The following is a 24,007-nucleotide window of genomic DNA, read 5'->3' as shown; positions in this document are numbered from 1 at the left end:
GTAATCGAACCCACAAATGCTGATGCGCCAGCTACTCAACTAGTCTAAAGGACAGTTTTATTGCTTATTTAATCAGAACAGTTTAACTGTGCTAACATAATTGCAAAAGGATTTTCTAATGATCAATTAGCCTTTTAAATTGATACATTTGGATTAGCTAACACAACATGCCATTGGAACACTGGTTGCTGATAATGGGCCTCTAGATCTTCCATAAATAAAAAAATCTGCCGTTTCCAGCTACGATAGTAATTCACAACATTAACAATGATTTTCCGATCAAGTTGATGTTATTTTAATGGACAATAAAAAAAACTTTTTTTTTCCAAAAACAAGGACATTTCTAAGTGACCCCAAACATTTGAACGGTAGTGTATAGACACAACCCTCAAGAAAGGAAACACTTCTGAAAGAGCGACACAGCTCAACACATTTTACTGGTTTGTGCCTAATTGACACCGCCCCCAGTTAGAAGGAAATAAAGCAGCCTTAGAGTTATAAAGGAACTTTATTTAAACACACCAAGGAAGATGAATATGGGAATGTATACTGAACAAAAATATAAACGCAACATATAAGGTGTAACGTAGATGCAGGAAGCAGGTGCAGTGAGTTTAATATCAATGAACATGGAATGAAACAAAACAAGAGAAGCGTCTGACATAGTTACTAGTTTTCAGCTAGTTTTGTTTCTAAAGAGTGCTATTAGAAAGGTAAGTAAGCAGGGAGTAATGAGGTCCAGTTGTGACTGATGAGATGCAGGTGTGCGTGAAGAAGTGGTTAGTAGACCTTTGACGTCGAAGGGGAGGAGATGTGATAGTGTACACCACCCCCCGAGGGCAAGTAGTGATCCGGATGGCAAAGGTGCAAATCTCAGATTATGTAGGGATCCAGAACGTCATCCACTGGAACCCAACACCGCTCTCCTGGACCATACGCCACCCAGTCCACCATATACTGAAGCCGACCCCCCATGACGTCGTGAGTCCAGGAGGGATCTGATGACATAGGCGGGGCTTCCTCAATGTCCAGGAGTGTTGTGCGGGACATCGTCAGCCAGGGGACCAGGAACCACTGGCCTAAGGAGGGAAACGTGAAAAGAGGGTGAACTCCGGTAGTTAGAGGGGAGTTGTAATCTGTATGTTAACTTGTTGACCCTCCGGAGGACCTCGAGTTGCCCCACAAACCGTGGACTCCGCTTCTCACATGGCAGACGGAGTGGGAGGATCCTGATGGAGAGCCAGATGTGATCACCAGGATCGAACATGGGCGCCTGTGGGAAAAAAAAATATGTATTACTTTAAATGATTGTACATAACTATCATGTTACTCTGGTTGTGTAAATTGCTGTTTTCACCTCACTCTGTACCGAATCCACTACGGCTGTGCACATCGTGTTCTTAACACCACCCTCTACTCTAAAACTTGCATGTTTAAAAAAACCAGGCATCTCTGTTCTGAACAAAGTCTCTCCGTATCCTCTATTCTAAGACCAAACAGTTCTTAAATACTCACAAGAGAACTCAGAATATTTGGCCACCTCATCCAGTAGATATCAGTTGGTTCGACACATTGAGGCAGTTTTGGTGGATTAAGGAAATGTAACAAGGTTGGGCTATACAAAGCAAGCCCCAACTCAGAATTTCTGAGCTCTCTCTATGCACTCTGTGTGTATGGTGACTTGCTCCCTTATTAATACTTTTTGAATAAAGAACATCTGATTGTTAATGGTTCATGTCTCTCCTCATTATGGATTAGAATATCCACGACATGCCTCACTGCTGTGGCGAACCACCTGCTCCTTCTGAGGCGGATGGCGCTTCGGTCTGGCTTGGAGTCCATGGGGCCAGGGCTGGCTGGTAACCCAGAATACACTGGAAGGGAGTCAGCCCGGTGGAGGAATGACAACTAATTCTGGGCATACTCCGCCCAAGGAAGGAATCGGGCCTGTCATGACAAAAAGTGTCCTCTGCGTCACAATGGGATTCTAAAAACTATTAGCGTTCGTTGCAGTATCAATGGTGTGATGACCTAATGATTAGAGTTTGAGATTACAGCCTAAATAACATTATTTTCATCATCGCTATGCAAACAAGGCAGATTACCTCCACAATTTCACTGTTTGAACAAGTTGCTTAACTAATAAAATGAAAACATTAATTCAAACTACTTTTGGGTACCTTGTTAACATTACAACATGAAATCCATGTCTTAAACATCGCTACGTTACAGAACTGGCAAAGAAAGTGGCATCTGCTTGACACATTAAAGTTATTTACTTTACAGATTACGAAGTCAGCTAATATCCACTCCATTCATATGCAAATCCGTGTAGTTTTTTTGTTCATCTGGATCTCACATTATGATAGAGCAAGAAAACTTAACAGATAATGACAACAGTAGCTGATGTAATGAACATTTGAAGGGTGGTTGGTAATGGAGGACATCAGGTGGATCCACGTCTGGGTGTTAGGCAGAACCCCTAGCTCCAGGAGAACAGGAGCAGAATTTAAAGGGAACAGGGTAGAAGACCGAGACAAACACAGGTTACACTTTACTGTGAGAAAATGTGGTGATTAGTGCAGTGTTATAAATGGGAGATATGTACTTTAACACTTTTGGAAGGTATAGCTTACCTCAAGCTGGTCCCCCTCCGACTCGGAGCACGAAGAAGCAGACTATGATCCTAAAGTCATTTGGAGGTCAATTGAAGAGGTCAATTTTTATAAGCTCAGGATAACTACCATTTCTTGCTTTCTCAAATGTCAACCAAAGCTTAACATACTTTGTCTATTGGGCTTCACTGAAGTGTAGGGCGTCAGTGCTTTCAGTGGTCGACCGTCCAGCTGCTCCAACTGTAGAAGATTGTTGGCTTCCACCGAGGTAACCCTAGGAATACAAAAATATCAGTGTTATGGAAACTAAAACTAGCTTCAGGTTATTTTGCGTGCAAATAGTTATGAGATTTTTTTTTATATTCACTTTAACAGATAGTGACCCCAGCTAGGAGCGAAAAAGCAGCGAGGTTTCCCAGGTCTCACCTTCCTTTTGTTCTTCTTCTAAACCAAGTCATTCGCCAGCATGTCGTAGCACTTGGTCCCCATCTTGATTCTGCACTGGTAGCTCTCCTTCTGTTTCTCCTGTGCCTTGTCCATGTTCAGTCTCATCTTGATTGATAACAGGAATAAATGCAATTATATTTCATATTACAAATACATTACTTACATATCTCTTGGAGGGACGGAAAATAAATTAACAGCGGACAATCATCTTTACCTGGTCAAAAACCTCCACATCCTTCTCAGTCTACGCCTGAAGGTGGTCTTTTAAGGCGGTCTGATCGGGTTTGACAACTTCCACCACATCAGGTGGAGTTTCAGTGATCTGAAAGTACGTTATACAAAAATAGCAACAGACAAACACTAAGTCAATCACAAATTTCAAAGACTACAGTACATGCAATAATTGTATATCCAGTTGCATTGTATACCTCAGTCAACAGCTGCGGCTCACGTTCACAGTCGGTGGAGGCCTGGATGCTGCTGTGTGCAAAGAGAAAATGACCTTCAGGTTGTTCTCCCACCCTTCCTGGTACCAATCAAGGGACTTGCCCATGGCAGTCTTGAGGGTTTGGTTGGTCCAGTCACCAAAGCTGGAAGAGGGGGTAAGAAAGCGATATCTATTGACAGGAAGAGAAGTTGAACATTTGAACTGTTGTCTCTCCCTCTCCCTGCCACTCTTCCTTTCACCCTTCCCCCACACAGAAAGGAGAAAGGAGTTCTACTGTTGGAGCGTTGCGGGGGGATTTGGATTGTCAATTCAGGTTCGGATTGTGCTCAGTGGGCTACGACCTGCGCCAAAGTGGGTCACTAGTATTTATCAGAAAGGGATTGATAGTGTGGGTGATACCGGAGTGTCCAGCGTCGAGGGATGTGTGTGCCCAGGCCAACAGCCGAACGCTCACCCGTGGGAACATAGCTGCGCTCTGGAGGGCAGGTGGCAGGAGTGGGTTTCACTCCAGAGCCTGGCAGATGTCCACATCTACATCCCAACACAGGGCCAACAATACAACAGGACTGATTGATTGGCGGGTGGACACTCACAGGGCTCTCAACCGGCATGGAACAGGATACGGAAAAGCAAGTCCTCCGACATCCTGGTCACCAAGAGGTAATTTTCCTACTTGACCATGTGATTTTGGAGCCACGGGAGCTCAAGGATTACCTTGTGTACAGGTGCGGAGGGAAGGCTTTCCTGGTGCATAGGTCCCACAGTGAGGGCGAGTGGTGCTGTGATGTGCATCACTGTGCCGAATCCCAAAGGTTGTGTGTCCAGAGCTTGGATAGGAAAAGGAGAGGTGAGCGGGTATGAGGTTAAGTTCAGGGAGGAGGCGAGGACTTGGTCGATGAAGTTCCAAGCAGTACCGGAGTTCACTAGAGCTAGAGACAACACTTGATCAACAGCCAGCGAAATAGGAACCGTAAAGGGTTTGGCAGAAAACAATGAAAATGGAATACTCATGCCAACCCTGGGATATGGAAGATCACGTGGCCGCCCCTCTGCACTAGTGGAGCATACCGGTGGATGCCCTAACCATGGAGGTTAGGGCGTACCGGACACCACTGGTAACCCTCCTGGCCGTAATAGGGACAGAGCCCCAGCTGTCTCTGGCGATGCCACGGAGAGGTGTGGCCCCTACCTCCATGGGGTTCAGGTTCAGAATGGTCAACAAGGAGGGAAAGAGGCAATGGGGGTACAGACGGATGACCATTGGATTGAGTGAGTCGAAGGTTAAAGTGTCATCTCAGCATGCCAACTGCATCTTGACCTCTTCGCGCAACCCTCTTCTGAATAGGGTGCAGAGCGCCGGCTCATTCCATCCGCTGGATGCTGCTACTGTCCGAAAGGTGAGTGCTTACGCTACCGTGGTCTGGACTTCCTACCGTAGTTGGATCAGGCGCGCAACCCCCTCTGGTGGATGGTCGAAGACCCCGCTGAACCACTCATAGGAACCAAGATCTACCAGACAACCGTAGCCCACTCCAACGCCTACCTGGTCTGCAGGGAAATAACCGTGGCAAACTTAGACCTCTCAGTGGTGGGGGCTCTCATCTGATGAGTGAAAGAGGGAGCACTGGAGTAGGAAGCCATGGGATTTGGATGGAGACCCTTCATATTTGTCTGGGAGGGACAAACGGGCATTGCTGACATGGGCGGACTATTGGACAGGCTGGGGTGCTGGCTCAACCCGTGGTGGAGAATCCTCCAGTTGTTGGAGGTGACACCCTTCTGGAAATGTTGAAGAACACGGAAGACCTCTTCCATAGCCATCCCCAGTTGTGCCAGCTGGTCGTGGTGTTGGCGAAGTAAGTCTCTATTCGCTTACCATCTGGGAGATGTCCTGCTTAACTTAACCGCTGCTTTCATTTGGTGAGGTAGTATTTTGTAACGTAGAAACAGGTAGTCAGGACGCAGGTGCAGTTAGTGAGTTCAATAACATGGACCAAAACCAGAGCCGCATCTGACATGAAAACACAAACAATACTACCTGAAAACTAGTGATAAAAGAGTGATATAAGAAGGGTAAGTAATCAGGGAGTAATGATGTCCAGGTGTGACTGATGATGAGACGCAGGTATGCGTAATGGTGGTTGCCAGGTGTGTGTGAATATGGGTTGCCAGGACCAATGGTTAGTTGACCGGCGACGTCGAATGTCGGCGGGGAGGAGTGGGACTAGACATGACAGTTGGTCCCATGTTTCATGAGCTGAAGTAAAAGATCCCAGAAATGTTCTATATGCACAAAAAGCTTATTTCTCTCAAATGTTGGGCACAAATTTGTTTACATCCCTGTTAGTGAGCATTTCTCCTTTGCCAAGATAATCCATCCACTTGACAGGTGTGGCATTTTAATGAGCTGATTAAACAGCATTATCATTACACAGGTACACCTTGTGCTGATGACAATAAAAGGCAACTCTAAAATGTGCAATTTTGTCACACAACACAATGCCACAGATGTCTCAAGATTTGAGGGAGCGTGCAATTGACATGCTGACTGAAGGAATGTCCACCAGAGCTGTTACCATAGAATTGAATGTTCAATTCTCTACCATAAGCCGCCTCCAATGTCGTTTTAGAGAATTTGGCAGTATGTACAACCGGCCTCACAACCGCAGAGCACGTGTAACCATGTAGCCCCGGACCCCCACTTCTTCTACCTGCACATATTGCAATACAACTATACACCAAGGCAGCATAAAACATTAGTAACAACTAACTGTTAAGAACAATCTATACTTTACACAACTCACTTTGGGAACACACACCATCCTAGAAGTCCAGCGATATGAGTGAGTCCAGTTGTTGATGGGCAGAGACAAAGATGTTGCTCTCTACCACTGCTTGAGGGAGACTGCAAGTATTGTGTGACCTGTATGGTCAAGAGGATGAGCAGATGTCCGGCCCCCTAACAACCTTCCTAGCAACCTATACGGAAACAGCTCCCACAGGTCAGGGGGAGTTTGTGGTAACCTGTTGTTTTTTACTCTCTCTCTACCGCAGCTGCTGTCTCGACCTCTGAAAGCTGCAATATGTAACTTTTTTGGGCTACCCGACCAAATTCACATAGAAATGTGCGTTATAGATATGTCATTTTCATTGAAAGCAAGTCTAAGAAGCAGTAGATATGTTCAACTGTATGTCTATGTATTTCTATGCTTCCCATTCTTATGTTTCGTTTTTTGCATATTTTACGTTCAGTTTTGTACACCAGCTTTAAATAGCTAAAAATACAATATTTTTGGTTATTGAAAATATATTTCACACTGGTTTGGATGGGACAATGATTACTTACACTATATATTGCTTGTTTTGTCAAATAAACTGAAATTAGACAAACTATTTTAGCAACCAGGAAATTGTGTAGTTATTTTAGCAACCAGGAAATTGTGATTTCTGCATATTGCACCTTTAAGGAAACAACACCTTTTGGCTCAATTACACTCCCAGAGGCAAAACTTTCATGGCCTAACGCCTCGATCACACCAACAGTGAACGCAGATCGAACAATGAGACAGTTATTTCACCGATGTATACATTTGAAGCAAATATGGTAGTGAGAGGAAGCCCAATGGCCAGCTGTGGGAGTGAATCTGCAGAATGTCTGCCCAAATCTTCTCACCGATGACACATTTGATCTCAATACAGTTATCAACAAACTGGACTTTGCCTTTTGCAAAATCTTTTAAAAAGTACGTTGTTTAGAAGGAGTACAAAGGCGAATGGAGTTATTGCACACGTGCACTTCACGAGGTGGCGTTTCCTGACGGAAATATGCGGCAGTACGCTAGAACGTGTCAATTGGATCTTGCTAATTCGTGTTTGGCTATGCCCACTTCCTTGCTTGTTCTGTCCACTATGACTCATTTAGTCCCATTGGAAACGACAGGTTGTGGTCTATCTTGGTTTAGTTATAAAAATCTTTGTATTTATTGCATTTTGGTACACCTGGGACCAGATTCACAAAACCTTCTTAAGAAGAAATGTCTTCTTAACTGCCATTTTTCCTTAAGAAGAAAGTTAAGCAAATTTCTTATGTTTCTCCCTAAGCAAAAAAATTAAGAAGAAATTAGATTCTTGAAAATAAAGTTATTGGAAATGTTCTTAATTCCAAGAGAGCTAAACCGTCTTAAACTCAGGTCAGTGAGAGAAAAAGCAATTGAAAGCAATTGAACATGTTTAGCTAGATAGCTAGCAAAAGCGGTTGCCTAGCAACAAACATCTTAAGAATATTTGTAATAAGATATTTGAGAAGAAAATCATTAAATCTTGAGATATTGTTGAGGAATTGGACTTACGAACCATTTTATGAACTTATTTTTTTTTTTTTCATAAGAAGCTTCTTAAATGTTTGCGTAAGAAGTGTTTTGTGAATCTGGGCCCAAAGTACATACATTTCTAATAGAACGCTGGGTTTGCCTTGCTGCGTTGCGTTGCAGAGGCAGTTGCAGTGCGTTCTGTGTAGTGCATATGGGGTAGGCTGTGCCGGTAGACTAGTCTAGATGATTATTGATAAGAGCGATAATACTTGTATTTCTCAAACAGCAGTCAATCATCATGTCAAAAGAATAAGACCCTTGATATTTATTTGAAAAGAGCATAAAGATCACTATGCACTTTCACCAGGAAGTTGGTGGCACCTTAATTGGGGAGGATGGGCTCATGGTAACGGCTTGAGCGGAATAGGTGGAATGGTATCACATACATCAAACACATTATTTCCATGTGTTGGATGCCATTCAATTTGCTGCATTCAAGCCATTATTATGAGCCGTCCTAGCAAGGAGAACCACTACTTCAAGGTCTCAAAGCGAGAGACGTAACCGATTGAAACGCCATTAGCGCGCACCACCGCTAACTAGCTAGCCATTTCACATCCGTTACACTTCCACCAGCAGCCTCCAATGTTCATCATAATTTATTTCATTTGTAGCCTAATAAACTGCATGGTTTCTCGAGTCCTAATGGAAGGACCACACACCATATCCTCTCGTGACTCCAAGTTTATTTTGATATTATTTATAGTTGCGCATCAAGTCCTTTCCACCGCCATTTCTCGCATAATTAATTTTACTGACACAAACAGATCCCACCATGTTGAACAAATAAATGATTTGTCGGCATTTCTAACATTTTACCTAAACTTCCTGTTTCCATCAGAGCTGTCTTGATTTACTCACATACAAAACTGGATGGAAACATGGTTTAAGAAATCTATTTTTACCTCTCAATTTGTAGTGTATATATTACATATGTAATTTGTTAACGTCAACTCAAGAGGGTAATTGAACATTCCACATCTGTTTTCATTTAACCCAATTGTGTTAGGATTTCCCGTTTTTTTTCAATTTTCCTTATTGGACTGCGTGGAAACTTTTCCGCAGTACCAGTCATGGTAGTGTAGCGCGATTGTGGGATGAACATTGCTAGGTGGGGTTTATCGTGTGGCTATATAAATACATGAGCGCAACTTCACAACGCCTCTGCAACTCAGTCTGAGAAAGTTTTCTAGTCCATATCTTTGGGCAGCCGGTAAAATATCCTATTTTTGATTCATTAAACCTACTCCAGGAAATTGAGCACCGCGACATCGAGCCTAGGTAACAGTAATTTGTTAGTTTCTATTTTTTAAGAGAGTTTGAACCGTGTTAAACTGGAAACTAACTTCCCCGCTGGAGCCTACATTCTAATTGTCAAGGAACTTTACTGTACGTAGCCTACATCCTTGTTTGTAGTTTAGGTAGCCAAAGGGTGTGTGGCTGGCGTAGTAGTGACATTTATTTATTTTATTTTTGATTAATCATTTTATGTAGGGGATCCTGTTATGTGTTAAACTATTTAACTAATCGAGTAAAATTGACGAAACGGTTAAAGTTTTGGGCGAGTTTTACATGATTCCGATTCTAGGCGTGGTCACCACAATTTTTGCCATACCATTGTGAAATAGATGGGGCAATTTGTTCTGCAGTGACATAAATAATCGGTGCAGCATCATAAACACGAATTATATCCACATGTTCTAGGCATGTTTACTTTTACTCTATGTAATGATGATTATCCTATGTAAGTGGCCGTCATAGCCAAATATATATATTTTTGTACCAGATTCAATGAGGCATAAAGTGTAAGAGGTTGCGTTGCAGGATTACACTGAAATATAATTTGACCAAATTGGTCTTGTACTGTAACATATTCTGGCAACAGAGCCTTTCATCTCTCCATTTAACACTCAGAAATGCAAAAGGCCTTGGTGTTCAATACAAAGGATATTACTAATACTGTGGTTATTACTGAATCCCCCTATTCCTCTCTCTTCAGACCCGTATCACCATGTCATTCATCGCAGCCTTCTTGCAGCAGACCGTCTATCTTGGCCTGCCCGATGACTCGGTAGGGTTCTGCTCCACTTTCTAGAGGGAACGTCCCAAATCTGCTCTTTTTTTCCCCTTGTGGTATGCATGTGTGGAAAAATTTACCAGGCGGTGTTTGTACATTTGTAGCTGGATAGACAGGAGGGGGACTGGGAGGGAGGACAGAAAAGTGAGACCAAAAGGGATGGCTGTTGAGGATAAAGAAAGGGGGTCAGAGTCTGAGATACAAAATAATGGGAGGAGCATACTTAACTTGTGACTCATAGAAGGAATTTAGGAGTAAGAGCCCTTCCCTTCAGAAACAGTTGAAACTGGGGGAAACTGCACAATTCCTGCTCTCTCCCCCTGTTACTAACATATTCTTTGTATCATGTGGTATGATTATTAACATATTCTTTGTATCATGTAGTATGGGCTGTTAATTTCTTTGCTTCTATATATTATTGTTCTGTATTTTGTGAAGGTATACATTAATTCACTGAATGAAACTAAGTGTTCTGTCTCGAATCTCTCTCAGACCTTACCCAATCAGGGCACTGTGACTCCTGACCCGCATTTCAGTGTCGATGGTGATGTAGGCATCTTGGATAAGGCCATCAAGGCCAAAGGTGAGATTGACATACCCTATGTGTGTGTTACATCGCTAGGGGTGAAAGTAGATAGGTCCCCGTACCACATGTCTGTCCACGCACTTTTTGTTAAAGTTATTACCTTTTTGTTTTTCAGTCAACAAACAAAACACAATTCACATATGTGGCAGACATAAATAATATAATTAAACAGCACATTTCCAGCAACACTATCATTAATTGTTAGATATTTCCAGCTTTAGCTGAGACAAGCAAGGAATTCGTTTTACATTACCATATATATATATATATCACATTTCCTTAATCACCCCATTCACTCTGTCAAGTTGGAAATATGTGACTCGTTTCAGGACACTCGGCGTATGCCGCGCGTCACTACTTCACAGGAGCGCCATTTGAATGTAAACGTAAAAAAAAAAAACATAGCCAGAAATCTGGAACGTGAACTTTTGTGTCTTAATAACAAACCTGTATGCCCTCTGTAAATAAAAACTTACAGTAGTGATGTACATTTTCAAACCCACAACCTTGGCTTTGCAAGTGCCATGCTCTACTGAGTCATACGAGTATCGTTTTTGTTTCCTTTCGGTATTGATTATCGTGATAATAAACCTGGTAGCAAAGTACAAAATTGGGTATCATGACAACACTAGTGTGAGCATGTCCGGGTCAGTGTTTTCATTGTTTCTTGCTTATGAGTAGTCAGGGTTGTTTCACCGTTTGGCTGGGGCCATACAGAGATGTTGTATTAGTATAAAAGGGCTCATGGATTAGGCTACGTATGCAACAGCGTTTCTTATTGAACAAGTCCCTCCATCTTGTGATGCAGGTGTGGATGAGAACACCATCATTGATGTGCTGGTGAGGAGGAGCAACGCCCAGAGACAGCAGATCAAAGCTACCTATGAAAAGGCTAGCGGCAAGGTAAGCTGTGACACACTTACCAACACACTAGTTTAGGATATGCGGCGGGTGGGTGAGTTTGCACTTTAGGACCAATGGAACGATGCTAAACATGCAAACTCCAGCCTAACACACACACACTCACTTGTGTATGACTGTGGAAGAGTGTCACCCCTCTCTGTGCAGCCTCTGGAGACTGCCCTGAAGTCGGCCCTAAAGGGAGACCTGGAGGATGTGGTTCTGGCTCTGCTCAAGACGCCAGCACAATATGATGCCCAACAGCTCAAACTGGCCATGAAGGTAAACATGCACGCAGCTAGTCACTCACTAACTCTGAAAACACTACTACTTGGAATCTGCACAGTTGTTTGTTTTCTCTCTTGTTTGTGTAGGCCTAGAGACGGTAACAGAATACAAATATTTAAAGAGTAATCAGTGGTGGGAAAAGTACCCAAATTTCAACTTGAGTAACAGTAAAGAAATAGAAAATAGAAAATGACTCAAGTAAAGACACCCAGTAAAATTCTACTTGAGTGAAAGTATTTGGTTTAAATATATATTTAAGTATCAAAAGTAAATCATTTCAAATTCCTTATATTAATCAAACCAGATGGCACCATTTTCTAGTTTAATTTTTTACATTTTTATAGATGGCCAGGGGCACACCAACATTCAGACATAATTTACAAACGAGGGCTGTGTTTAGTGAGTCCGCCAGATCAAAGGCAGTAGGGATGTCAAGTGTTCTGTTGATAAGTGTGTGAATTGGACCTTTTCCTGTCGTGCCTGAGCATTCAAAATGTAACAAGTACTTTTGGGTGTCAGGGAAAATGTATGGATTAGAAAATACAATATTTTTCTTAAGGAATATAGTGAAGTAAAAGTACAAGTTGTCAAATATAAATAACCCCAAAAACGACTTAAGTAAAAATACTTTAACGTACTACTTAAGTACTTTACACCACAGAGTAATGAATCCGTTCTAAAGAGGGAGATGTGACGTCTTCATCCAGTATTCTTGGTCTGCTGCTTAGTCACACCCACCCACTTCCTCATTCAGCCCAGAGTGACTCATTCTGATGTATTATTACACTGTTGTGAGGGAGGCAAAAAGGTGGGACTTTTACAACTGGTGGGACTGTTTTAATATGTGAGGAGATGGTGCTGACGATTATCTATTGTACTTTAGATATCACGATGTGCAGTGTGTGTGTGAGGTGTCTGGTTATAGAAGTAAACATGAAAATTAGCTGTTATTGAACAAGTGCAGGGAGTCCCTCCATGTTTTGTTGCGTTTGGGGCATAATTAACACTGCCTTGCACTTTCTGTTTATCTGATCCTGGACTCTTTCTCAGCTTTACGACTGATGTGGCCTGACCCTTTTGTCCTTGTTGACTGTTCACACCATCCCCTCTCGCCTTCTCTCTCTCTCAGGGATTGGGCACAGATGAGGATACTCTGGTTGAGATTCTGGCCTCCAGGACCAATAAGGAGATCAGAGAGATAAAGAAAGTCTATAAGGGAGGTGTGTCCGCAATATGTAAATATGTCTATGTAAATGTCCTGTATGTGATATTTACAACGAACCAATAATCATGGTATTTTCATTTCTAGAATACAAAAAGGAGCTAGAGGATGACATCAAATCTGACACAGGCGCAGACTTCAGGAATGCCCTGCTCTCGCTCTGCAAGGTGTTTTATTGTTTGTGATTATAGTTTGTTTAAAGATACATAGTTTGGCACAATTAACATCACTCCCCCTCTCTCACTCGCATACTGTAGGCTACTAGGAATGAAGACACCATGGTGAACCAGGAACTTGCTGACAGTGATGCCAGGGTATGGAAGAGAGGAAGAGAGTGAATGTGTGTCAGAATCAAGGTTGGGCACCGCAAAGAGTCAGTGTGTAATGCGAGCCCTGTGTGATGCCCGTGCCTACTGTATCTGTCTATAGGCCCTGTATGAGGCTGGAGAGAAGAGGAAGGGAACAGACTGTTCTGTCTTCATAGACATTCTGACCTCCAGAAGTGCTCCTCAGCTCCGCCAAGGTGAATATACACGCACATGTATACACACATTTGGTAAATAAGACATTGGCCAATAAGCTTACACTAATACTTTTCTCACCACCTGTTCATTGTCGTAGCCCTATAGTGTGCTTTGTTTTTGTCATCAGTTAGACCAGAGGTGTCAAACATACGGCCCACGAACACATTCAATCCGGCCTGCAGGTGCTTTGGTGGTGGGGGGGTTTTATATATTTAGTCATTATTTTATTTAGGGACAAACATTTTAAATGTCAAATAAAATCGAAACTGTGTATAAATGATAACGGACCTACATTCATAGTAAGCTGGACAGAGTGACGGGACTAACAGTCATTGAAACGAAAGCTGAACAGTCAGGGAGCATTGGAAGTGATATAGGACCATATTTTTACTTTTACTGCGAAGATGTATAGTACATTTTAAGTGTGGCCCTCCGAACCTCAGTGAAGAACGAATGCAGCCCGCAAAAATTAGTTTGACACCCTTCTGTTGAAGTCAGGCGACACATTTGTCCAGAATTCATTTTAGGAACTTCATACATTTTTTTTTTTTCCCACTGCAAATACCTGAGTGTGGACTTAAAAAAAAAAAAAATGTAATTTGTTTTTCATTGAATGTTAATTTTGGTCAACGCACCACAAATACTAATATAATCTAGATGTGTGGGGGTGTTTTCCTTTTTCATACACTGCATGTACAAAAACACATGGTTGCTACTGTATAATCAAGTACATAATCCTTTCCCACTCTCTCTTTCTCTCAGCATTTGAGAGGTACTCCAAGTACAGTAAGGTGGATGTGGCAAAGGCGATTGACCTGGAACTGAAGGGAGACATTGAGAACTGTCTGACTGCCGTAGGTGAGCGAACACCGCCTGGTCCAAGCCTAGTAATGTTCCAATGCACAGATTATTTGAGGACATCACCCTCAATCCATGTCTTCTGCTGCATCACACCCTTCACTAGGTCTTACATTACCTCTTGTAACATTACACCATGAGCTCCATTTTCTTCATTCAAATAAGGCCACACTGTGAGCAAAATAACAATAGTTTCTCGAGACTAAAATAATCATCACTTTTTTTTTTTTTTTTTTTTTTTTATATAAATAGAGGTGATGGCACATTATCCAATTACTGATTGCAAACGCCTGTATCATTTCATGGCCATTCTGTTTTGTGTGAGGACAATGGAGCACTATGTCTGACTTAAGAAAATACCATAGGAACAGCTGGCAAGTGTCTTATCTGACATTTTCAACCTCTCCCTGACCCAGTCTGTAATACCTACATGTTTCAAGCAGACCAACATAGTCACTGTGCCCAAGAACACCAAGGTAACCTGTCTAAATGGTATCTGTAGCCATGAAATGCTTTGCAAAGCTTGTCATGGCTCACATTAACACCACCATCCCAGACACCCCAGACCCACTCCAATTTGCATACCACCCCAACAGATCCACAGATGATGCAATCTTTTTTGCACTTAACACTGCCCTTTCCACCTGGACAAAAGGAACACTTATGTGAGAATGCTATTCATTGACTACAGCTCAGTTTTCAACACCATAGTGCTCTCAACGCTCATCACTAAGCTCAGGACCTTGGGACTAAACACCTCCCTCTGCAACTGGATCCTGGACTTCCGGAAGGGCCGTCTCCAGGTGATGAGGGTAGACAACACATCCGCCACGCTGACCCTCAACACGTAGGCCCCTCAGGGGTGCGTGCTTAGTTCCCTCCTGTACTCCCTGTTCACCCACGACTACGTGGCCGCGCACGACTCCAACACCATCGTTAAATTTGCTGACGACACAACTGGTAGGCCTGATCACCTATGACGATGAGACGGCCTATAGGAAGGAGTTCAGAGGCCTGGCAGTGTGATGCCAGGACAACCTCTCCCTCAACATGAACAAGGCAAAGGAACTGATTGTGGAACACAGGAAACAGAGGGCCGAGCACGCCTCCAGCTACATCAACGTGGCTGTAGTTGAGAGCTTCAAGTTGCTGTGTCCACGTCACTAAGGAATTGTCATTTGTCCACACACCACCAGTTGTTAAAAGGCACAACAACGCTTCTTCCCCCTTAGGAGGCTGAAAAGATTTGGCATGGGCCCTCAGATCCTCAAAGTTCTACAGCTGCACCATCGAGAATATCTTGACTGGCTGCATCATGGCTTGCTAAATCAGACGGCTAAGTAGTTAGTCCGGGTAGCTATTTGGTTAACTGCATTGACCCTTTTTGCACAAACTCTTCTGACTCCTCACATATGCCTCTAATGTCTATCCTGTTGCCGAGTCACTTTACCCATACTTGTATGTACATATCTACCTCAATTACCTCATACCACTGCACATCGCTGCAGTACTGGTACCCTGTGTATGTAGTTAAGTTATTGTTACTCATTGTGTATTTATTCCTTGTCTATTTTTCTCTGCATTGTTGGGAAGGGCCTGTAAGCATTTCACTATTAGTCTACACCTGTTTACAAAGCATGTGTAATTAACATTTGATTGAATCCCCTCTACCATACCTCTCTCCATACACCAGTTCCTATCCCTCTTGTCCAGTCAGGGCCTTAGCCTTTTGGGGGCCTTAAGCAAATCCCTACCTTGAGACAGCTTTGGAGAATGCCCCTTGTTGATGCTGTCACCTGACTGTTTTTCCTTTCTGTCTTTCAGTGAAGTGTGCTGGAAGCAAGCCGGCTTTCTTTGCTGAGAAACTCAACTTGGCAATGAAGGTGTGTTAACTGTTAAACATTGTTAGGTTTTATGTACCAGATGAGAACCGTCCTGATCATTATGGTATGTAACAAATTAATATTAAAAATGAAAATGAGGATTTCTTGTTGGAAAAATCCTGGTAGTTCCTCCCAGTTTAGTACATTTTCTACTTAATGAATTCTACCTTGTGTTAAGATGTGACATTCTACACAAGAACACTGGTTATGCACATACTGTACAAGACAGCACAAACAGATCTGGTTTCAGGCTAAGGAGCTTCCACTATCTGGTTGTAAATCTTCATTTTGTGTGTCTGTGCCATACCCCAGGGTAAAGGAACCAGGACCAATATTCTGACCCGGGTCATGGTGAGCAGGTCTGAAGTAGACCTGGCCCGGATTAAACAGGAGTACAAGAAGACGTTTGGGAAAACCCTCTCGCAGGAAATTCTGGTGAGCAAACATCTCCACTGCCAAAGTGGCAATAAAAAGACAAGGGACTGTTTTCCCAGATTAAGCATAGTACTGGAATAAAATTAAACAGATCCTCCATTGAGAATTTGTTTTATATCCAGGACTAGACTTAATCGGGGTCTGGGGAACTGACACCACCCCCTCGAGTTAAGTAATGCATCACATTGTATAAGGCATTCTGATTACTAGGTCCAATCGGCGTTTGGATAGAAGACAAACCATTTGGGAAATATGGCATTTGAAAATAATTTTCTAAATAAAATGTTATTTAATGGTGTGACATGTCTAAACATGATGGACCTTTATATTTTGTAGAGTAACTCTGCACTCTCTCTTACCTCCTTAGGATGACACCAAGGGAGACTATGAGAAGATCCTACTGGCCCTGTGTGGAAGTGACAACTAACTTTCTCTCAGCTCTCACCTGGAGCCAATTACCACAGTGCATGAGTGCCAATGGAGAATAATGTACATGATTAAATGTTCCCCTCCCAAATGCAAAATATTATGGTTCATGACAACTATCTGAAATGGCAGTTATGATGTATTTTCTCTACCTGCTAACAGCAATGAGCGCAGTAAACACGGTAAGCAGCATTGACATATTTAGCCTAGCTTCAGCAGACTTGAGGATCTATAGTGCAATATACCAGACACCATTTGTGTGCGAAGAATATGTTGTGGCCTGGATAACTGGTCCTTTGTGCAAATAAAGCATTTTGTGGCTCCAAATTGTCTGAATTGATCTGTGTGTATATTTCCAAGTCTATGCAACATTGCATGTTTATTTTCAAAATGCAGCATATAGCCTAAGGTCTAATTTGAGAATTAACCACTTAAGACCTTGTTGAGTCCAATTCACAAATGAAGGATCTCGGTTTTTAAATGGCTTTAATTGTATTAAATGTACAGTAGCTAAACTGGCTTTGGAAGGATGGTCACGTGATGTTAGTGCATGTAAGGCAGAGGAGGCTGGTCGGAGGCGTTTTTGGCGGATGTGCTCATTGTAATAGAATAAAGGAAACCACTTGTTTGACGCTGTTCCACTTATTCTAGCCTCTATAGTAAGGCCATCCTATAGCTGCTCCTAACAGCCTCTAGTAAGGCCATCCTATAGCTGCTCCTAACAGCCTCTAGTAAGGCCATCCTATAGCTGCTCCTAACAGCCTCTAGTAAGGCCATCCTATAGCTGCTCCTAACAGCCTCTAGTTAGGCCATCCTATAGCTGCTCCTAACAGCCTCTAGTAAGGCCATCCTATAGCTGCTCCTAACAGCCTCTAGTAAGGCCATCCTATAGCTGCTCCTAACAGCCTCTAGTAAGGCCATCCTATAGCTGCTCCTAACAGCCTCTAGTAAGGCCATCCTATAGCTGCTCCTAACAGCCTCTAGTAAGGCCATCCTATAGCTGCTCCTAACAGCCTCTAGTAAGGCCATCCTATAGCTGCTCCTAACAGCCTCTAGTAAGGCCATCCTATAGCTGCTCCTAACAGCCTCTAGTAAGGCCATCCTATAGCTGCTCCTAACAGCCTCTAGTAAGGCCATCCTATAGCTGCTCCCAACAGCCTCTAGTAAGGCCATCCTATAGCTGCTCCCAACAGCCTCTAGTAAGGCCATCCTATAGCTGCTCCCAACAGCCTTTATAGTAAGGCCATCCTATAGCTGCTCCCAACAGCCTTTATAGTAAGGCCATCCTATAGCTGCTCCTAACAGCCTCTAGTAAGACCATCCTATAGCTGCTCCCAACAGCCTCTAGTAAGGCCACCCTATAGCTGCTCCTAACAGCCTCTAGTAAGGCCATTTTTGAAGAAGACCGGAAGAGGAACAAACCGACTTCTAAGTCTTATGTAAGGCGGGCCTAATTTCAATAAAACTTGACAGTCGTGCTCACCTCGGTCATGAAGTGCTTTGAAGGCTGGTAATGGCCCACCATAAGGCCAGCAGGCCAGGCACACTGGACCCACTCCAATTAGCCAACTGATCCATGAAAGATACCATTTACATGAACACCACCCTTTGCATCTGGACCTTGGAGTTCCAGGTGGGCAGACCACAGGCTGTGAGGATTGGTAACAACACATCCTCCACACTGACTCTTAATACAGGGGCCACCCAGGGGTGTGTCCTCAGTCCTTTGCTGTACTCCCTGATCACCCACGAGTGCATGGCTTTGCAAGACACCAACTCCAAGTTTGAGGATGACACCACGGTTGTAGACCTAATAACCAAAAATGACGAGTCACCCTATAGGGAGGAGGTAAGGGCACTGGCATTGTGATGTCATAACGTCTCGTTCAATGTCAGCAAAACAAAGGAGTTGATTGTTGAGAAGGGAACATGCCCTGATCCACATCAACAGTACTGCAGTAGAGAGTTAAGTTTTTCACTGCTGCTACTCACTGTTTATACATAGTCACTTTATACCTACCTACATGTACAAATTACCTCAACTAACCTGTATCCCAATACATTGACTCGGTACTGGTACCCCCTGTATATAGCCTCATTATTTTGAGTTACTTTTTTCAATATTGTTTTTTTATATACATTTATTTAGTAAATATTTTCTAAACTGCATTGTTGGTTTTAAGGGCTTGTGTAAATAAGAATATCACGGTAAGATCTACACCTGTTGTATTGAGCGCATGTATCAAATATAATTTGATTTGAAACAGATCCCCCCCAATAGCTTAGACTTTAAAGTTGGATTTGATTTAGTCCTATTCATTCATTTAGATTTTTGGTTGAGATGGAGACGTGAATTCAACGTATATCATTTGCTCTGTTAAACCTCCCCTTTGGAATGACTTCGATAGCAACAGTGAATATATTTAGATATCAAGAGGTCTCTCAATATTCATTCTCACAATAGCACATTGGTAGTAGTCAGTGACAAATATCAAAGCTAAGCAGGACTGGGCTTGATTAAAACCCTGGATGGGAGACAATGATTTTTTGAAATCCAATTTATTTTCCACATAGATTCACATCACAATACGTTGACAAATGAAATTGAAAAAACATTGATTCAAACAGTTTGTGCCCAATGGGAAGAACCATTTGAACAGTTTTCTACTACAGCGTTTGAAGGACATGAAAGAAGCAGTGTGGTGAGGAAGATAGGCGTCAAGTACAAAAATGAAAAAATAACATACTCGGGTAGCTCAGAAATGTACCCTGATGAGACTGAGGATGAATTATAGTACCTGTGGTGGCAGGTGCAGTGAAGACCGTCGAGTTTGAGCCTCGTCCAGTGGGAGTGAGATTTTTGGAGAGAATGGACCCTTGCTTTCTGGCTGATCCAAATGTGGTGTCAGGTTGGGTGGAGAAGAGGTTGGGGACTGTTGAATCTGTAAAAGTCACTCGAAGTGGACTTGTGATGATTTTTTGGTGTGTCTTCTGCCCAGAGGGAGAGGGCGCTCCGTACCACACGCCTCGGGACAAGACATGTGACTTGCTTTGTTCTCCAGAACAGGGTGCCATTGAAAGGAGTGATAACTGGGGTGGAACTAAGTGTTAAGAAGGATCATCTGAAATGGAAGATTCCCAGTGGCTGTGACACCCACGGTTTGGTGCGACGCAGACCTGGTGGAGAGCCTGCTAAAATAGAGAAGACACTGGGCTCGTTTGAGTGGTAAGGCGAATGCAACCGACTGTAGACAAAAGTTGAGGAGTGAAGTCGGGGGAGGTGCATCTGCGAAAACTTATGTGGTTTTCCAACAGCAAGGCTCAGTGCAACATGGCGGTGTTGCCATTGTATATAAAAGTTGTTCTTTATAATGTTGAAATAAACATTTCTCCAACCTCGATATCACAAACTGAAAATCTATCTATCAAATTGATTTATAAAGCCCTTTTTACATCAGCAGATGTCACAAAGTGCTTATACAGAAACCCAGCCTAAAACACCAAACAGCAAGCAATGCAGATGTAGAAGTGCACAGGCTAGGAAAAACACCCTAGAAAGGCAGGAACCTAGGAAGAAACATAGAGAGGAACCAGGCTCTGAGGGTTGGCCAAAATATGTACAAAATATGTACATTTTACAATCATTTGGTGAGAGTGCCTCAAATATCACTTAATTGTTACATATCCACTGTATAGGCTTACGTGAATTACGGCAAAGTTGGTTCCTGTTTGGCACAAAAAAAAAACATTGCAGTGTAAGAATTTAAAAAGATTTGGCCATGTTTCAAGTGTGTACAGATGGACAGATTATATTGAAGAACGGTGTGTAGAAGGACGACAGTGTTGCATTTGTGGTGCCGATCATGATCCCGAGATCCTGGAGTGCCCTGTAAGGGTGAAGGAGATTCAGGTGGCAAAAGTTAGAGCGGTCAATCGAATCTCCTATGCGGAGGCGATTAAAATAATTGAGAAAACTAGTGAAGATACGGTAGTGGATGCACCACACCCTGTAGTAAATGTTTGCTCCCAGTCAAAAGATATCCTGTGGATTTGTGGCGTTCATTGCCACAGTTATAAATCGTACGGCACAAGTCTCAAATAAATCTAAGAAAATTGACATTATTGTGGCTGCGGCAGAAAAGTGTTTGTGACTTAAGGATTTTACATGTGAATACTTGCAAGGGGTACTGGCGCCGGAAGACCCGCCATTCCAGGTTCCCCTTGACCCTGTGTAGGGATCAGATCTTTTTTATTATATTTTTTTAACAGAAAAGTTGTTTGATTTAGTTTACTTATTTCGTTTTTGGTAGCTTGATCGTTTTTTATATATATATTTTGTTAAATGTTTGGGAATCCTGTTTCCATCCCACACAGTAGGTGGCGGAATGCACACTCAATTGTGCAATCGCCAATATACCAAAGAAGAAGAAGAATCTGTGAAAAAAACATTAATTTCGCTCCCAGATTTGTATACTGCTGCTACTGCTTTTTGAGCTCAATACAATGATTATCTGTAGATAAGTAAAGTTATAAAAAAACATTCTCTGAAGATGGTAATTCCTCAATGCAGGAACAATAGGTAGTGAGGATAGAGTATTCATGTTAACGATCTGACATAGTGGTAGGCAACCTTTAAGGTTTTACGGTAGAAATGTTATATTTTGCATCGTTTTTAAGCACTACTAGCCGTTTGGGAGTCAAATGAACGGTTATTTTAGGTAAACAGCCAAACGCCCCGGAAGTAGTTTTTCAAGGGCAGGGCGGAAGCGGATCGTTTCGGCTAACAGATTCGCCTATTCCAGTATGTAACAACACAACTTTGAAAATAGATTGCAGTGAGATATACGTTTTATAATATTTGAAAAATTACGACCCAAATTGCTAGCTATTGGCACGCGCTGATACTTGTTCTGAATTGGTTGTATCACAGCGTTAGCTTGAGTATTGGCCATGCATGTTTATTGTTTGTAAGTGCTATGTCTAGCCTATTTACCGATACATTGTTAAATTAGCTTGCTACTATCTTTAGCTTGCTACTATCTAAAGGTTAAGTTTGGGGTGTAAAATTGTATCTAGACATTATCCCATGATGTTATACATTTAATTCAAAAGGAAAAGGAACTAGTTAAAGTATATTCCTGCTGGTGAATAAGCAAACGTTCGACAGCTGTCTGATGTATCAGTTTGCAATAATCAATCATGTGTTTATTTCACTTGCATAATAAAACCCCAAACTATGTTTCTTGCGAGTTCAATTCCGTTTGCTCACGTTTAAAAATAAATACATATATTTTTTGTGTTGTTTTAAGGACAGTGACAGGTAGAGAAGGATACAGAGAGTAGGGAACGAGGTGGGATTTGTAACCCCATCTCCAGCTGGCATGTGTGGTCTGGAGTCAGCAGTGCTACCACTACACCAGACTCAGGCACCCATTTGCTTATGTTTGTGAACTTTTTGTCAGTGAAATGATCCTCTCTCTCTTCCCCATCTCCCCTAGCCTGATCGACCCATTCGATCAGCTCCTGCCGGACCATCATCATGACCTGAAGAACTGTCTCGTTCCCATTGAATCATGAATGACAAGCTGGTTTTCCTGGGCCTCCTGTACTTTGTCCAGGGAATCCCCTATGGGCTCCAGTCCTCGCTGCTCCCCGTCTACCTCCGCGGGGCGGGCCATTCCCTCACGCGCATCGGCCTGACCAAAATCCTCTACTTTCCCTGGGTGCTCAAAGTCCTCTGGGCACCCCTGGTGGACCGTGTGGGCACCAAGCGGCTCTGGCTTGTGGCTACTGTCTCTGGCCTGGCGCTCACCTGTCTCTCCAGCGCCGCCCTGTCCCCAGAGGCCCACATCTGGGGCGTGGCGGGGACACTACTGGCCATGAACGCCCTGGCGTCGGTTCAGGACATTGCGGTGGACGGGGCCGCTGTGGGACTGCTGAAGGGCCGTAGCGAGCTAGGCCTGGGCAACACGGCCCAGGTAGTGGGATACAAGGCCGGCTCAGTGTTTGCTGGGGGCGGGCTCCTGGCTGTGATCGACGTGGCCGGGTGGGGCCCTATGTTCATGCTGTTGGCTTTTGTGTACTTCGGGGTGGCGCTGTTTGTGTGGGGGGCCCCCGTGCTGGATGATGAGCTGTTGAGGGGCCAGGCAGAGGGGAGGAGGGGGGTCCAGTCGGACGCTGTGCATCCCTGGAGGGTGTGGCGGAAGCTGCTGTCAGTACCTGGGACACCCTGGACCATGATCTACGTACTCACATACAAACTGGGTAAGTCTGCTAGTCTGTCTGACAGCCATGCACACTTGCCTATTGTACCAACTGGAGAAGTAGCTAAAAGTCCTACCACTGAACCTCAACTCTCAGCCTACAGACTAAACCAACACAACTGTGAGGCGCTACTACATAAGAAACCCACTGTCATAAATGACTAGACCATATGCCAAAACATGTTTTCTCATAGTAGTCCAAGAGGTCTAGGCTACCATCTCATTTATGTGCGGTGCCTGTGTTGAAAAGCACAGAGATAAATCTACATTGAACAAAAATATAAACATATAAATCATGCAAAACAATTATGATTTTACAGAGTTACAGTTCATATAAGGAAATCAGTCAATTTAAATAAATTAATTAGGCCCTAATCTTTGGATTTCACATGACTGGGAATAAAGATATGCATCTGTTGATCACAGATGCCTAAAAAGGTAGGGGCGTGGATCAGAAAACTAGTCAGTATCTGGTGTGACCACCATTTACCTCATGCAGCGCGACACATCTCCTTCACATAGAGTTGATCAGGCTGTTGATTATGGCCTGTAGAATGTTGTCCCGCTCCTTTTCAATGGCTGTGTGAAGTTGCTGGATATTGGCAGGAACTAGAACACACTCTTTTACATGTCGATCCAGAGCATACCAAACATGATCAATTGGT

The 24,007-nt window shown here is 43.1% G+C and overlaps 2 protein-coding genes and 1 long non-coding RNA gene across 9 annotated transcripts in view; 2 read left to right on the top strand and 1 right to left on the bottom strand.

Annotated features, from left to right (window-relative positions):
• Nucleotides 1-489: 489 nt before the first annotated feature.
• LOC129826052 (uncharacterized) lies at nt 490-20,192 on the bottom strand. 3 transcript variants are annotated; one of them, XR_008754987.1, is made up of 8 exons: nt 4,225-4,576; nt 3,491-3,652; nt 3,277-3,384; nt 3,042-3,167; nt 2,786-2,889; nt 2,637-2,686; nt 1,188-2,482; nt 490-1,079 (listed from the first exon to the last, which is right to left on the bottom strand). It is a non-coding gene; the product is annotated as an uncharacterized LOC129826052 (long non-coding RNA). The 3 variants fall into 3 exon arrangements; XR_008754986.1 differs by lacking the exon at nt 4,225-4,576 and adding an exon at nt 19,878-20,192 and having other exon boundaries at nt 1,188-2,686; XR_008754985.1 differs by having other exon boundaries at nt 1,188-2,686.
• anxa1a (annexin A1a) lies at nt 8,986-17,406 on the top strand. 2 transcript variants are annotated; one of them, XM_055886337.1, is made up of 13 exons: nt 8,986-9,161; nt 9,880-9,951; nt 10,450-10,540; nt 11,352-11,446; nt 11,612-11,725; nt 12,861-12,951; nt 13,041-13,120; nt 13,211-13,267; nt 13,383-13,476; nt 14,240-14,335; nt 16,160-16,218; nt 16,531-16,653; nt 17,021-17,406. In XM_055886337.1, exons 2-13 carry the CDS (start codon nt 9,892-9,894, stop codon nt 17,078-17,080), a joined length of 1,020 nt encoding a protein of 339 aa, XP_055742312.1. In that variant the 5' UTR covers nt 8,986-9,161; nt 9,880-9,891; the 3' UTR covers nt 17,081-17,406. The 2 variants fall into 2 exon arrangements, with proteins under 2 accessions (XP_055742312.1, XP_055742313.1); XM_055886338.1 differs by lacking the exon at nt 8,986-9,161 and adding an exon at nt 9,173-9,269.
• Nucleotides 20,193-21,568: 1,376 nt separating the features above from the next.
• Nucleotides 21,569-24,007, top strand: part of LOC129826049 (major facilitator superfamily domain-containing protein 3-like) — a 29,926-nt gene continuing 27,487 nt past the window's right edge. The window contains exons 1-2 of one of the 4 annotated variants that reach the window (XM_055886333.1): nt 21,569-21,880; nt 22,578-23,343. In XM_055886333.1, the coding sequence (XP_055742308.1) occupies nt 22,653-23,343 (691 nt within the window). In that variant the 5' untranslated portion in view covers nt 21,569-21,880; nt 22,578-22,652. The other 3 variants (XM_055886334.1, XM_055886336.1, XM_055886335.1) reach the window with 3 other exon arrangements.

Source organism: Salvelinus fontinalis, chromosome 28, assembly GCF_029448725.1.
Source record: "Salvelinus fontinalis isolate EN_2023a chromosome 28, ASM2944872v1, whole genome shotgun sequence".
In the NCBI taxonomy this organism is placed as follows: domain Eukaryota; kingdom Metazoa; phylum Chordata; class Actinopteri; order Salmoniformes; family Salmonidae; genus Salvelinus; species Salvelinus fontinalis.
The sequence above is the reverse complement of the archived record's forward strand: the minus strand, read 5'-3'. Positions and strand labels throughout refer to the sequence as shown.